We start from the raw sequence: 14,090 nt of genomic DNA, 5'->3' as shown, positions 1-14,090 counted from the left end.
AAGACATACCTACAAAATAAGCCATGGCAGGATTTCCCTGAGTTGAAAAAATATAAGACATACCCCAAAAATAAGCCGTACCGGGTAGTGGTGGGAGCAGGTCTGGATGGAAGCAGGAAGAGGAAAAGGAAGATGCCGGTCGGCAACCGGAACCGGATACTGCTGCCACATGGAGCCCCGACAGAGTAGGAGCCTGCAAGAGCTGCAGCACGCGCGGTGCCGCAGCCGACCCCCGACCCAGCAGGACCCAGAGAAGTGCAATGCAAAGCCCCGACCCAGCAGGACCCAGAAAGAGGCAAAGCCCCAGGACCCGGTAGGAGCCTCGGTGTGCGGCGCGCAAAGCCCCGGGACCCAGCAGGACCCGGGAGGAGCCTCAGCGCACAGCGCACAAAGGGCAAGGACTGGGCAGGAGCCTCACCGCGCGGCGTGCGAAGCCCCGGCACCCGGCAGAAGCCTCGGCGCGCACCGCACCAAGCCCCGGGACCCTGCAGAAGCCGGCAGGAGCCTCAGCGCACCTTAGTTATAATTGAATAAATGTAAAAAAATAAGACACCCCCTGAAAATAAGCCGTGGTGTTGTTTTTTTTGAGGAAAAATAAATATAAGATGGTGTCTTATTTTATGAGAAACACGGTACTAGCCAGGATGGCTATGCCCGGGACTGACCTGCTGGGATCCAAAGCGCCCTGCACTGCTTCTCTCCACCTGGCTTGGGGCAGGGCCCGACAGGCTCAACAGAGAGGGCTCCTTTTTTAATACTGTTTTTATTTTTTATCCATTTATTTATCTATTTATCTATGTCATTTTAAATGGTTATTGATATTAATGTTGTATTTTTAGTATTAGATGTTATGATTTATATGGAAATTGTTTTGGTTGGGTACCTTTCGATGCGTTTTATTTCTTGTTTATGACTTTTGTTATGCTGGTCATTATGTAAACCTTGTCCTGTTGTAAGCCGCCTTGAGGATAGTTTTAACTATGGAAAGGCGGCATACAGATAAAATGATGATGATGATGATGATGATGAAGATGAAGATGAAGATGATGCTCTGCCCTCCACTGGGTCAGAGGCAGCCATGCTTCTGAATGCCAGGGGCTGGAAACCACAGGAAGGAAGAGTGCTGCTTCTGTGTTCAAATCCTGCTTGCTGGCCCCTGGCCTGATTCAAAGGGGCCAGAGAGAATCAAAACAAGTGGAAGGAGAGAGTTTTGGAGGGAGATGATGATGATGATGATGATGATACCGAGCAAGAGAGGGATGAGAGAGAAGTGGCTTACTCCCGTGAGTTCACTCGATAAGGAAGGCTAGTGCACCCTGCAATCCAAAGGCCCTCCCCTGCTTTTTAAACCATTCAATGAACTAACACTATGAACTTGATTGATCTGTGTGGTTTGGAATATCTCCCAAAGAATTTGCATACACAGCAGAGAAGGACCAGGCAGGAGGGTTTGGAGGAGAGGGAAACCACATGATGAATTTGTTAGGCTCCTTTTGCAGGTGACAAGTCCTTTATATCAATGTGTTGAGGATCTGGGTTGGGGAGGAGAGGAAGAAATGCTCTCCAGCGGCCATTCAAATCAACTGGAAAAGAGGCAGGAGAAGAAACGTTTCATTTCCACCCTGGGCCCACACAGTGGAAAGAATCTCCAGGTCCTCAGACTATTCTTACATGCCCATGTTGAGATCGCCTTCCTTCCCGGCTGAGGTCTCTCTCTCTTTTTGCAAAGAGAACAATTGGGCTGTGTCTGCCGACTGAGCCCAGAGGTGTGATCAGAAAGAACAACTTGACCCCTTTCTTCACCTTGCCATGTGAAAGAAACAACTTTGCAACCACGACATTTTGCTTCGCCAGCTCCCGGCGTCAGTCTCCTCCGCGTAATTGTTATGACAACCTTTCCTTCCTTCTTTCTTTCTTTTTTGAGGGGTAAGACACTCAAATCACTGTTACATTGTAAAACATGATGGGGACGTTATTGTTGTTTAGTCGTGTCTGACTCTTCGTGACCCCATGGACCATAGCACGCCAGGCACTCCTGTCTTGCACTGCCTCCCGCAGTTTGGTCAGACTCATGTTCGTAGCTTCGAAAACACTGTCCAACCATCTTGTCCTCTGTCGTCCCCTTCTCCTAGTGCCCTCCATCTTTCCCAACATCAGGGTCTTTTACAGGGAGTCTTCTCTTCTCATGAGGTGGCCAAAGTATTGGAGCCTCAGCTTCAGGATCTGTCCTTCCAGTGAGCACTCAGGGCTGATTTCCTTCAGAATGGATAGGTTTGATCTTCTTGCAGTCCATGGGACTCTCAAGAGTCTCCTCCAGCACCATAATTCAAAAGCATCCATTCTTCGGCGATCAGCCTTCTTTATGGTCCAGCTCTCACTTCCATACATCACTACTGGGAAAACCATAGCTTTAACTATACAGACCTTATATCAATAGTCTTTTTTTCCGGGGCTACACTTGAGCCAATGCTCAGCCCCAGAACTTATTGTTCTGGGGCTTGGCTATGGAATACGCGAGTAATAAAAATGAGCATGTGCAAAGTGCATTTCAGCAAGTAATCAGAACAGCTCCCGCCTATCTGGAAGTAAAAGCTGCCAAAAAAGATAATGCAGCTTCTGTCAGGCCTGAACTTGCTCAAAATATTTTTAGTTGCAATGAATTTGACATAATCCTTGCCTTTTTTTAAAGCCAGCTGGGCTAGCAGCCAGGTCCAAATCTTACAGCAGCATCTTGGAGTTCACAAATCTCTGGCGAGACGCAATCTCACTAGGAGGCATGGGTGAGTCACTTTCTCACAGTCTCGGTTCCTTATCTGTAAAATGGGAATAATACTGAGTTGAGTCACGGGCTTGGCTGTCCTGCCTCAGCCTTTAAGGCTAGGATGGGCTGCTAAGCATAAACCACAGCAAGGATGTGATGCAAGGACATCGGCACCTGCTCAACTGGGAAGCGGCATGAACCGCGGAAGAAGAAGAGTTTGGATTTGAGATCCTGCTTTATCACCACCAGAAGGAGTCTCAAAGCGGCTAACATCCTCCTTTCCCTTCCTCCCCCACAACAAACGCTCTGTGAGGTGAGTGAGGCTGAGAGACTTCAGAGAAGTGTGACTAGCCCAAGGTCACCCAGCAGCTGCATGTGGAGGAGCAGGGAAGCGAACCCGGTTCACCAGATTACGAGTCCACCGCTCTTAACCATTACACTACACTGGCTCTTGCAGAGAGAAATACCCAGAGCTTTCAGCACTTGAAGCAAAACAGCTGCAAATGTTTTGATGGCAGGGGCTGACCAAAGTTGTTACTTCCCCAACCTGCTTACCCAGCCCCCCTTCCATGCTAGAGAGGCAGCGTGTCACAATGGTTAGATCGCTAGACTATGGCTGTGTGCACACCATCCATATAAAGCAGATGGCTCCCCCAAAGAATCCTGGGAACTGTAGTTTGTTGAGGGTGCTGGGAATTATAGCTCTGTGCGCGGTGCACTACAATTTAAGAGCTACAATTCCCCGCACCTATACCAAACCGAGACCGTCGTCCCCCTCTTTAGTGTTGTAAGTAGAGCACACTGCTATTTAAACAATTGGGGCGGCTGCCAACACATCTGGCCCAGAAGCAAACCAAAGTGGCTCACAGATCCAATGGACTAGTGACTTGATTTGGGGAAAGGCGAATTTATATTGGTTTGGTTTGATGTGGATGTGTTGCTTTCGTTCGTTACAGCAGGATCCCTTCCCACAGGTGCCCCCCTTGTCTCAAGCTACCAAGGGTCATCGCCATTCCTCTGCCTTACATGAACCACCAGCAAGAAGTTTTAGAATCATAGAATCGTAGAGTTGGAATGGGTCCCCCCAGGGTCATCGAGTCCAGCCCCCTGCAATGCAGAAATCTTTTGCCCAATGTGGGGCTCAAACCCGCAACCCTGAGATTAAGAGTCTCATGCTTTGTCAACGGAACTATCCCTTCCTTGCAAGACTGTCGTGAGGGCTAATGCCTGGATAGCACAGTTGGTCAGAGTGTGGTGCTGATAACCCCAAGGTTGCAGGTTCGATCTCCGTATGGAGCAGCTGCATATTCCTGCATTGCAGCGGGTTGGACTAGATGATCCTCAGGGTCCCTTCCAGCTCTACAATTCTGCGACAGCTGAGATATTGCACGTGAACCACTCCAGGAAAGAACGAACCAAAGTGCTACATGCTTTGTACAGGAGAGCAGCCTGAAAGGTCATGTGTGCCTGGCTTGAGCCGTAACCGAAGAAAGGGTCCCTGCAGAGATCCCTTTCCTTCTGCATTCCTGATGATTTCTGCTCGTGACACTAACTGGGCAGTTATACGTGAACCTGCTTCCAATGCCCTCTGCATCTGCAAAAGTTTCAGGGTAGACATACGGCTTTCTTTCCAGCAATTATGCGGTAAGAAGTGTTGCAGAACTAATAAAGCAGAAGGGCATGCGGGTGGTGAAGGATAAATCCACAGCTAATGTGCCGTTATTGTGTCAATGATATGTTGGGCGGATACGTCCACAAAAAGACATCGGTCCAGAGGGGCCCAAGAAGTCCCAGGTTCAAATCTCAACCTAGACAAGCACTCACGGACAACAACAACCAGCCTCTGCCTGTCTATTCACGAGGGTGTTGCTCAACGGAACTTACTCAAGCGCTACATTGGTATCCTGTCCTTCCTCCAAGATTCATAGATTTGTAAGGGATCCTGTTAGGGCAAAATTCTGGGTGCGAGAATGCTCAGCCACCCAGCTCATCAGGCAAGGGCCTGTGGTCGTTGCGGAGTATAAAAGGAAGGAGTCCAGCCATGATCCGGAGCAAACAGCAAGGTTTATTACTGCGCAGCAGGTTCAATGCCAGACTGAACACCGTGAACAGGGCTGCAAGAACTTTTAAAACTTCCCACCACCATCCCATAATGCACATCGAAAGCATCATACATACATCACTTGTGACAGGGTAAAACGTCAGAAAAGGGGAAGGTGCAAGGGGCATTAGCATACAGGTAAACAGGAGGTAAGCAGGATTAGCATAAGGATGTCCCAGGACATTGTTAAGCAAGTACCAGTAAGTATCTGGGAAGGGATCCTTGAGTATCTGGTGGGGGGAAACAATGGGTCCAGTTGTGTGTATTGCCTCTGGCTTCGGAGGGTTGGGAATGGCAGGAGATGGTACCTGAATGGATTATGGATATGCAGAGGAGCACCACCCTGGCTACCTGACCTCTTGCTTAAGGGATTATGGCTGTTCCCTGCATCCCTGAGAGCCCTTGGCCAGAGTCGCAAAAAGGAGGTTTCATTTAGAAATAAAGATACACTGTATTCATTCATAAAGAAATATGGTTACATAGAGTCTCAGGCAACAGAGAAAGGGTAGGAAAGGGAGCCTTTATTACTCAGGGCTTGATCTTGAGGGGTTCGTGTTGGTGCGATACTAGAGTGGTGTTGTAGGATCAAATGGGGTCCCCTTGAGGGCATTAGTGCCAATCTTGATTCCCAAATGAAGCCTCGTTTGGGTGCCCCCCCCTATAAAATTCCCTAACAGATCCCAAGGGTCATCTAGCCCAACCCCATATAGAAGCAGCATGTATGTTCCCCATCCACCAATCCAGCCTCACAACAACCCTGCGGGGTGGGCGGGTGATTAGGACAAGTCACTCCATTCAGTTTCATGTCTGAGATGGGGGGTGGTCCAACCCCAGATTGCCCTGGTCCAAGTCTGAAACTCGGCTCTAACCACTATGATACACTGTCTCCCAGCGCAAAAGTAGTGGCGAGCAGCAATTCTGTCTTCTCCTGGTACCTCTTTTCCAGTTCCATCGGAGTGAATGGAGCAAAAAGGAGGAACTTCTGCTCCATTTGCTTATGCAGAAGGCGAGAAAGTGGAAATGGGGGTGGCTCATTGGCCCACCCCCCAATATGACATCCCAAGGGCCCAGGAAGGATATTATGGGGCCCATGCAGCCTTTCAGATTTTGTCTGGCCTCCTCCAGGAAAACCATTTACAGTACTTGCTTTCCCAAATCTTATGTGGGCTTTACTCATTCATTCTTATCTGCCTATGGGGCAATTATATGACAGTGAGCATTCATTCAGATTCGCTTGCTGCCTGCTTTATTTATTTACTTTTCTACATCTTCCTGTTAATCATTCATTCACACACACCCCTTTGCAGTGTGTTTCCCTGCCAGCTTCCTATCCACCAAAAGTCATTTTTCAAAATACAAAAAGTTAATTTACTGTGTTAGGGCAACAGAGTGCTTTAAATCCACTTTAACTGTGGAAGCCTAGATTTCTGGTATGTCCTTGGATCCTTCCCACAAGGCGTCAAAAATATTGGGGTACAGTCCCACCAGCCCTGACCTCTGCCCATACTGGCTGGGCTTAGTGGGAGTGCCTCAACATCTGGAGGGCCCCAGCTGCCCCCCCCACTCTCACCCCAAAGGATTTTCTCCAATTAGTTTAGAGGGCCTGCACTCTTGCCCCACATATAGTAGCTGCCTGTTCTGCATAGTGTGCTGGGCTAGCCCAGAATGAACACGGACTTCTTTGTACATTTTAAAGCACCGTGTAAATGTGACAGCGTTACTACTGCCGTTATTGTGAATCACTGCGGAATAACTCCCACCCCAGGCTCCTTCCTCGCAGTTGCAAAACGCTGATTGGAAACCCATTTTGCTCCTTTTGAAAGAGTTGAAAGAGGTTGGGGAGAACCGGAGACCACTCTTTCACCACTCAGAGCTTGACAAGGTCATTAAAGAATGTTGAGGGATAACACGGTGGGGATCTTGAGATTGCTCCTCTACCGCCTTCTCCTTGCCCCTGTGAGTCTCCGAATCGGGTGCCCACATTTACTCTGAATTATTCAGTCTGGAAGATTGCATGGAAATGCTGTTTACACACAGTCCTCAAGGCTTGCTCCCAGGGTGGTTTTGTTTAGGAAGGTCAATGGGTATCTGTCCCTAAACATGTATGTGTGCTCAGAATTAAATCCTGCTGAATTCAGTGGGGCTTACTGGAAGAACTGTAGCTTGGTGGTAGAATCACACCCAAATGCCCCAGGTTCAATTCCCAATGACATCTCCAGTTAGGGCTGCGAGAAACTCCCGCCTGAAGGAGACAAATTACCGAGCTGGATGGACCAACACTCAGTATAAAGGGAGCCTCCTTGTTTAGGAAATGTCTGTCAATGCTCAGTGCACGTACTTGTGAATGAGTACTGTTGCAAGCAGTGGGAGTTACTCCCTAGTAAACATGGCTGGCATATGAGCTGCAACATTATTTAGTTGCCCTGTGCTTCCAACAACTGGGAGAATTCCAGATATTTTGGACTTCAAATCCTATCAGTCTCATCAAGCACAGCTGGTCTAACTGGATGCAAAGCTGTTGTTTCTCTCTTTTATCACACTTTACAGCTCTCACATTGGACAGGTAGTATATACAGTACTCTGCTTTGGAAAACTCACAGCACTCCACAGAAGGTCTAATTAGAAGCGAAGCCTCTATTAAGGGCTGGGAATGGTTTTCAGCAATTTGGCAAAACTCAGGAATATAAAAAGCACCTGCAGAGCAAAGAGTACTCCTGACCATGTGCAGAATGGCAGTCGCTCCCACACTGAATAACCTCTACACAACATCTGAGGGTACCCAGGCCAGAGACTGTGGCTTAGCAGGCTTAACCCCCACAACCTCTTTTTTTTAAAAAAAGAAATTAAAACATCCACCCCAACACAGTGTTCCTTGTGCCTGAGATACAATCATTCCCAGCGGCAACCTCCCTCCTTAAATCTGCTGTCAGTTGGCAATCTCAAACACGTCCCATCCCATACAAGTCAATTAGGAAGCGGACTCCCATGCAAATATGCCCAGGGATGCCAGCTTTTCATTTTCTTCACTTTAAAGATGCCCAGGACAGCACCCACCACCACAAAAGCAGCAGTGCCCCCCACCCACCCAAGTCACAGAGCCTCATTTTTCACTTCTGACATTGGAATCAGAAGTCAAGAGGGACACTGAGCCTGTGCAGAGTGCTTCCCGTGCCAGCATGGGAGTAAGCTACAGCAACCTACCTAGACAGCAGGGGATGGCTACCAGGTCAGACATCTTTTCAGAAACCCACCGCTCGGGAGAGTCCGTGCAATCATTCCCTACACGGGCACATGAAGCTACTCGCAAGCATCGGGGCACCTTCCGAGCCCCATACCACCTCTTCTGCCCAGTCACCTACGCACATCTAGAGCCTCAGGCATGCTCGTCCTTCATCCTTCATCCTCACCCGCAAGACGGAAGAATAGCTGGCGATCCCCAGCCCTTCACCTCCCTTTCTCAATCTCTTATGCTCTTCTTCCTCATCCACACGCCGTGCGCGCCTAACTTAGCATGGAGGTCGAGTAAACGCCCTCCGGAGTCCCAGCTTGCACGCGATGATTAGAAAAGAGCCACGGAGGGCATCAGCCAAGCCCTCGAGCCGGACTCAGAACAAAGAGCCCCCCCCCCGCGCTCACCTGAGAGCCACAGGCGAGGGTCGCCAGGTATCCAAAGCTGCCCAGGCGCCCCGTGACGGCCACCCCCACTGCTTCCTTACCTTCCATCTCCTTGGTCTCGCCGCAGTTCATCGCCAGAGCCCGTTCATGGCCCCCTCCCGTGTCCGGCAAGGGGTTGCCTTTGGAGCGGAATTCCGCGAACATCAAGCGCATGCGGCCCGAGGCGCGGGGATGGGCAGCGGGATTCAGACGATCGGCGGTCTCGCGCAAAGAGGTCCGGGCTGGGCGGGGCAGGACAAGAGCCCGCGTTGCTGCCGCTCGTGTGGACGGACCCCGGCGCTCTCCTCCTCTCCACGTTCAAGACACTTCGGCAAAGTGGCCAGCGCTCGCCTTGCGCACCGCCTATCACTGCAAATCCGCCTCCTCCTCTTTCCCTCCTCCCTTCTCGCTTTTGTCTCTTCCTCCCTCTCTCTCTCTCTCTCTCTCCCCTACTCTCAAGTCACCCGACGACGCTGGTGCTGCTGCCGGATCGGAGGAAGACGAAGCTCAAACACGCCCCTCGCCGACATCCCTGCAAGGTCATCCTCGCCGCCGCCCATCCCCTGCCTCGTTGCGCAGCAAGGCGCACGGCAGAGTCCAACAACAAGGCGATCATTTCGCCTTCGCCGCTGGTCTCCCACCCCGAGCTGGGCGGGGAAGGGCCGCGGACGCAGCGGCTGCCTGCAAGTCCCGGACAAAGCCCGGCAAGCAGGCGAGGCGTGGTGCTGGTGGTGGCGGCGCGCCTTGGAGCGCCGCTGCGCGCGTCTCCAGCGCGCCGGGAGCCCTTCAGCGGCGCCTAGGCTGGGCCCAGCAGGCACGACCCCGGCTCCAGCAGGGAGAAGAAGCTCTCCGCGAGGTTGCGAAAGGAGGAGGAGCCGCGCTAGGCAGGAGCCGCCGGGATCGGGCCTGCAACCTGCCGGGGAAAGGAGCCGGGAGCCGCACGGCGTGCCCGACCGGGAAGTGCTTCGTAACGCGGCTGGCGAGGGCGCGTTGGCGGCGTTTGCGGATCGAGATGGCTGGAGGCGAGGTCAAGGCTCGCGGGCCACCTCTCGGTCGCCAGGCCAGCGTGGGCACCATCCGGCCGGGTCCTGGGTAGCTTCGGCGAGCAGCAGCAGCAGCTCTCCCTGCGCGATCCCACCCATCCCGCCGCTGGCTTTTCCCCGAAGGGCTCTCGGCTTGGCCGGTTGCCGCGCAAGGGCGCTCTCGGGGAGCCCTCCGCCGTCGCCCTGCGCTTGGGCGCGCACGTGCTCCCACTGCGCACACGCCCCGATCCGCCTCGCCCTGCTCTGCCTCTAGTTGGGCTGGTTTTGCCAGCCGTGCCTAGTGTTATTTATTTATTATCCAACGCCTTTTGCAGTGCAATACTAATGCATATCTACCAGGTCAATGGCTTACTCCCAAGTAATTCTATGCACGCTTACCTCGGAGAGCAACCCAATCGAATTTATTGGAGCTCCGTGTAGGCATCCAGAGGGTAGAATTGATTAATCTTTTAGTTTATTATTATTATTATTATTAAGGCCCTATAATAAAGGCCCTTGGCTTTATTGCTATTTGGGGGGTGTTTTAAACTACAGACTGTCTTTTCTTAAGCTGCTTCTCATACTCTGAGATCAGAAGGAAGCTCACCTGTCATTTAGCCTCAAGCCACCACAGGACAGGGACCAGCTATTATATATTTGTAGCCATATGCCAACGTCTTTCTAGAGTTGCCTGTTTTAAACCTTCCTCTCTTGGTCCTTTGCTTTCCTTGCCCCCCCCCCTGATTAATGGTTGCTATTAGCTAGTCGGTTAGGGATAAGACGGGTGCCATCCATGTATGCAGTGCTTGACAACAGCAGTCAGAGAGACCAGGAACTGCCAGTAGCTGCCTCCTGAGGAGCTGAGAGACTGTGCCTTGACAGCAGGGAAGACAGAGGAACATAGGAAATAGAAGAACATAGGAAACTGCCTTGCACTGAGTTAGACCATTGGCCCATCTTAATCAAGACTGTCTTCACTGGCCAGCAGTAGCTCTCCTAGTCTCTCCCAGCATCACCTGGGGATGCCTGGGATTGAATCATAGAATTGTAGGGTTGAAATGGACCACATAGGTCATCTAGTCCAACCCCATGCAATGCAGGAATCTATTGCCCAAGGCGGGGCTTGAACCCATGATCCTGAGATTAAGAGTCTCGTGCTCTAGCCTTCTGCATGCAAGGCCATTGCTCTACCCCTGAACTACAGCTCTTCCTTAATGGAGGAAGGAAGGAAGGAAGGAAACACTGTGAGGGATGCAGGCTTGCACAAGTGCAGTTAGAGCTGTGGAAGTCTGGTTATATTGGGGCAGGCATGGCCAAACTTGGCCCTCCAGCTGTTTTGGGACTACAATTCCCATCATCCCTGACCACTGGTCCTGTTAACTAGGGATGGTGGGAGTTGTAGTCCCAAAACAGCTGGAGGGCCAAGTTTGGTCAGGCCTGGTATGCCTGAAGATTTAAGATTTAATGGACTGCTTTGCTAAAGTGACCCCGAGAGCAAAAAATTGGGCTATACAAAGAAGGCCCTGGATTACTTATTCAGGCAACAAGAGTCACTGCCGAGTGTTCCAGTGACCTATTATGTCTCCACTTGTGGATTATTGAACACACCATTTGTAGCGAGCATATGGACGGGAGCACGGGTGATGAAAATACAGTGCAATGACTCCCAGTATGCAAGAATATTGCAGAAGGCCTCTATGAAAAACCGTAAAGCAGCAATAGACTTTAGTGGGTGACATATTATGGCTTCTTTGACCCATAAAAATGGTAAGAGGGTGTCTGTTTCATATCTTTGGGCCCCACATAAAAAGAAGGGGGTCCTGTTTTTACAGCAAAAGTAGTGTGTGGTCAAGGGTGCCAAACATCCTCCCACACCACGGCTTATGTCCCCTCAGGTATTTCACCCATGCCCCATGGGGTCACTTCTGGCTGAGGATAAGACTGCTGGTAGACAAGGGGTGTGGGGTTGATAAGCTGTAGGGTGGACACATAGCAGCATGTTAGAAACTCAGATATATGAGCTAGGCGCCAAGTGGCTCCTGAAACCAGGGTTATAGTTGCCAAAGCGGAATGTCGAGTTGCCATTTGGGGGCCAAGCAACTCCAAACCCGTACTTTTCCATACGACTTTGGGGTTCCTGAAATTTGTTCCGACTGTGCAGATAAAGTATCGCAGATAGAATTCTACAGGATGCGCCATTAGTGTGTGAAAACAGTCAGGATCCGATGGTCCCCAGGCATGCACCTCTAGGCGGTGGAGACATCAGGGGCAAAATGCTCCTGGCACTTAACGAATTTCGAACGCTGCACAGCAGATCTAGTCCTCTGTTATGGATGGAGAGAAGGCAGATTGGGGTCTACTGGGAGATAGGCAAGGATTTCTGACACTGGTTTAGCAATATCAGCATAAGTGTTCTCCCCAGAAAGCCCATCTAATCCAGCATCTTGTTTTCACATGGCTGTGAGAAGCCCTCAAGCTGAGCTCAGCAGCGCTGGAGTTAGACAGCTCTAAAGTGTTCCGAAATGCATCCCAACCTTCTGTATGGCTGCCACCCTCTTTGCTGACAGTGCTAGCCATTGACCTTTACGTAGTTTTCCCCCCTATTTTGGAGCGGATGGAGTAAGCTTTGCTTTTTTTAATTTATTGTTTGGGGACAAAAGTGTTAAGAGCTCCCATTACTCTATTTAAATTCACCAGGTTTCACAACCCGCTCCCCTTTCATTTGACCATATAACTGGAGAGACAGTAAAGGCCCATAAAAAATTAATCAGGCTTATTCCAGGGGAGCAGGATAAAAATAAAAATAAAAAGATGAATCCAATTCAGCATAATAAGAAATCCAATATAACGAATCCCGGCCGTGGCTAATGATCTTATCAGCATGCAATGTACACTACAGGCCACAGAAGGAGAATAACCTCATCAGCTTTGACAGGTTGTTCTAGCCAGCTCAACAGAACAGTCACCGCAGATATGCCCAGCAAGGGGAGGATGTTGACAAGGAAGGAGGTGAGGGTGTTAGCATGGGTGACCTTCAGGAGATGCAACAATTTTCCTGTCCCCATTCCCCTTGCCACCCATGTCTCATCAGGCAGGTCTCTGCTGTGGATTTGACCTGCCGTGGATTTGTCCCAAAGTCAAGGCAGGACCAGCTCGGAACGGGTGTGGTGCTAGCGGCCAGGACTAAGCTGCAAAGTCCCTGGAAAACCAATGGCTCCTCTAGACAACCTGTTTACTGACCATTCATCCAGATTTGCCTGTGCAAAGCAGATTAAATGCTATGGTCAAAGCCACATCATACAGTGGTACCTCTGGTTGCGAACGGGATCCGTTCCGGAGCCCTGTTCGCAACATGAGCAGTACACAACGCGCTTCTGCGCATGACGTCATTCGATGTCTCTGTGCATACCGCCGAACCTGGAAGTAACCCGTTCCGTTACTTCTGGGTTCGGCACGTTCGTAACCCGTGTTGTATGCAACCGGCAGCATTCGTATCCAGAGGTATGGTATGACTGTATATTTTAAGCACACAACTCCCCCCCCAAAGAATCCTGGGAACTGTAGTTTGTTACAGGCGGTGGGAATTCTTAACCACAGTCCCCAGGATTCGTTTACGGTGGAACCATGTGCTTTAAAAAGGGCGGTCGCCAGATTCTGTGCCCAAATATGCAGACACAGACTTTCTTCCCAGCCCGTCTGATTTTTTCCTCAATGGCACCCCGAGCGAGCTAGGCTCAGCTTTCTGCAGCCACTATTTTAAGGGTTAAACTTTTAGCACTGTTATATAATTAATAATTTTCTTTTAAATCTTGTTCAAAGCAACTTTTATACGTTATGCTCCCGGAAACTGTTTTTCAAAGGGATCCGTTTTATTTTTATTTTATTTTTATTTTATTTTATTTTACTTCTAAGAGCTGGTCCTCAACCGTAATAATAAATGAATCATGTGCTTTAAAGGACTTCTCTTTCTTCCGTCTTGAGACCCAAGGTAGGGCGCACAGGTTTGCAAGGGGGTTCCTATGCAGGTACCAACAGAAATTGTAGGTTGTGCTGGATTCAACCCATAGGTGCCCATCTAGTTCAACACCCTGCTTCCTGCAGTGAACAACCAGTTGCCCACAGAAAGTCCACAAGCAGGGCATGGGGAAAAGGGCCTTCTGCTGTTGTTCCCCATCAGCTGGTCTTCAGAGGCACAGTTCCTCCGATCCCAGAGCTACAGCATGTAGAGATCTGGCACGTTTGCAGAGGGGTTTGCAACCAAGATGATCAAAGGTCTGGAAACCAAGCATTATGAGGAATAGTTGAAGGAGCTGGGTATGTTTAGCCTGGAAAAGAGAAAGCTGAGAAGAGATATGCGATAGCCATTTTCAAATATCTCAAGGGCTGTCACATGGAAGAGGGAACAAGCTTGTTTTCTCCTGCTCTGGACTGAAACCAATGGCTTCAAGTTACAAGAAAGGAAATTCCAAGCAAACACCAGGAAGAACTTTCTGAAGGCGAGAGCTGTTAGACAGTGGAATGAACATTATCAGGAAGTTGCGGGCTATCCTTC

The 14,090-nt window shown here is 50.1% G+C and overlaps 1 protein-coding gene across 2 annotated transcripts in view; it reads right to left on the bottom strand.

Annotated features, from left to right (window-relative positions):
- The window catches only part of SAMD10 (sterile alpha motif domain containing 10), a 60,417-nt gene extending 50,644 nt beyond the window's left edge, over window positions 1-9,773 (bottom strand). Inside the window, exon 1 of one of the 2 annotated variants that reach the window (XM_060277352.2) lies at window positions 8,579-9,773. In XM_060277352.2, coding sequence (XP_060133335.1) covers window positions 8,579-8,690 — 112 coding nt within the window. In that variant the 5' untranslated portion in view covers window positions 8,691-9,773. The remainder of the gene's footprint in view (window positions 1-8,578) is intronic. The other variant, XM_035123606.3, reaches the window with a different exon arrangement.
- Window positions 9,774-14,090: the final 4,317 nt, after the last annotated feature.

The sequence above is a fragment of the Zootoca vivipara genome, chromosome 7 (assembly GCF_965207765.1).
Source record: "Zootoca vivipara chromosome 7, rZooViv2.hap1.1, whole genome shotgun sequence".
Classification (NCBI taxonomy): Eukaryota; Metazoa; Chordata; class Lepidosauria; order Squamata; family Lacertidae; genus Zootoca; species Zootoca vivipara.
The sequence above is the reverse complement of the archived record's forward strand: the minus strand, read 5'-3'. Positions and strand labels throughout refer to the sequence as shown.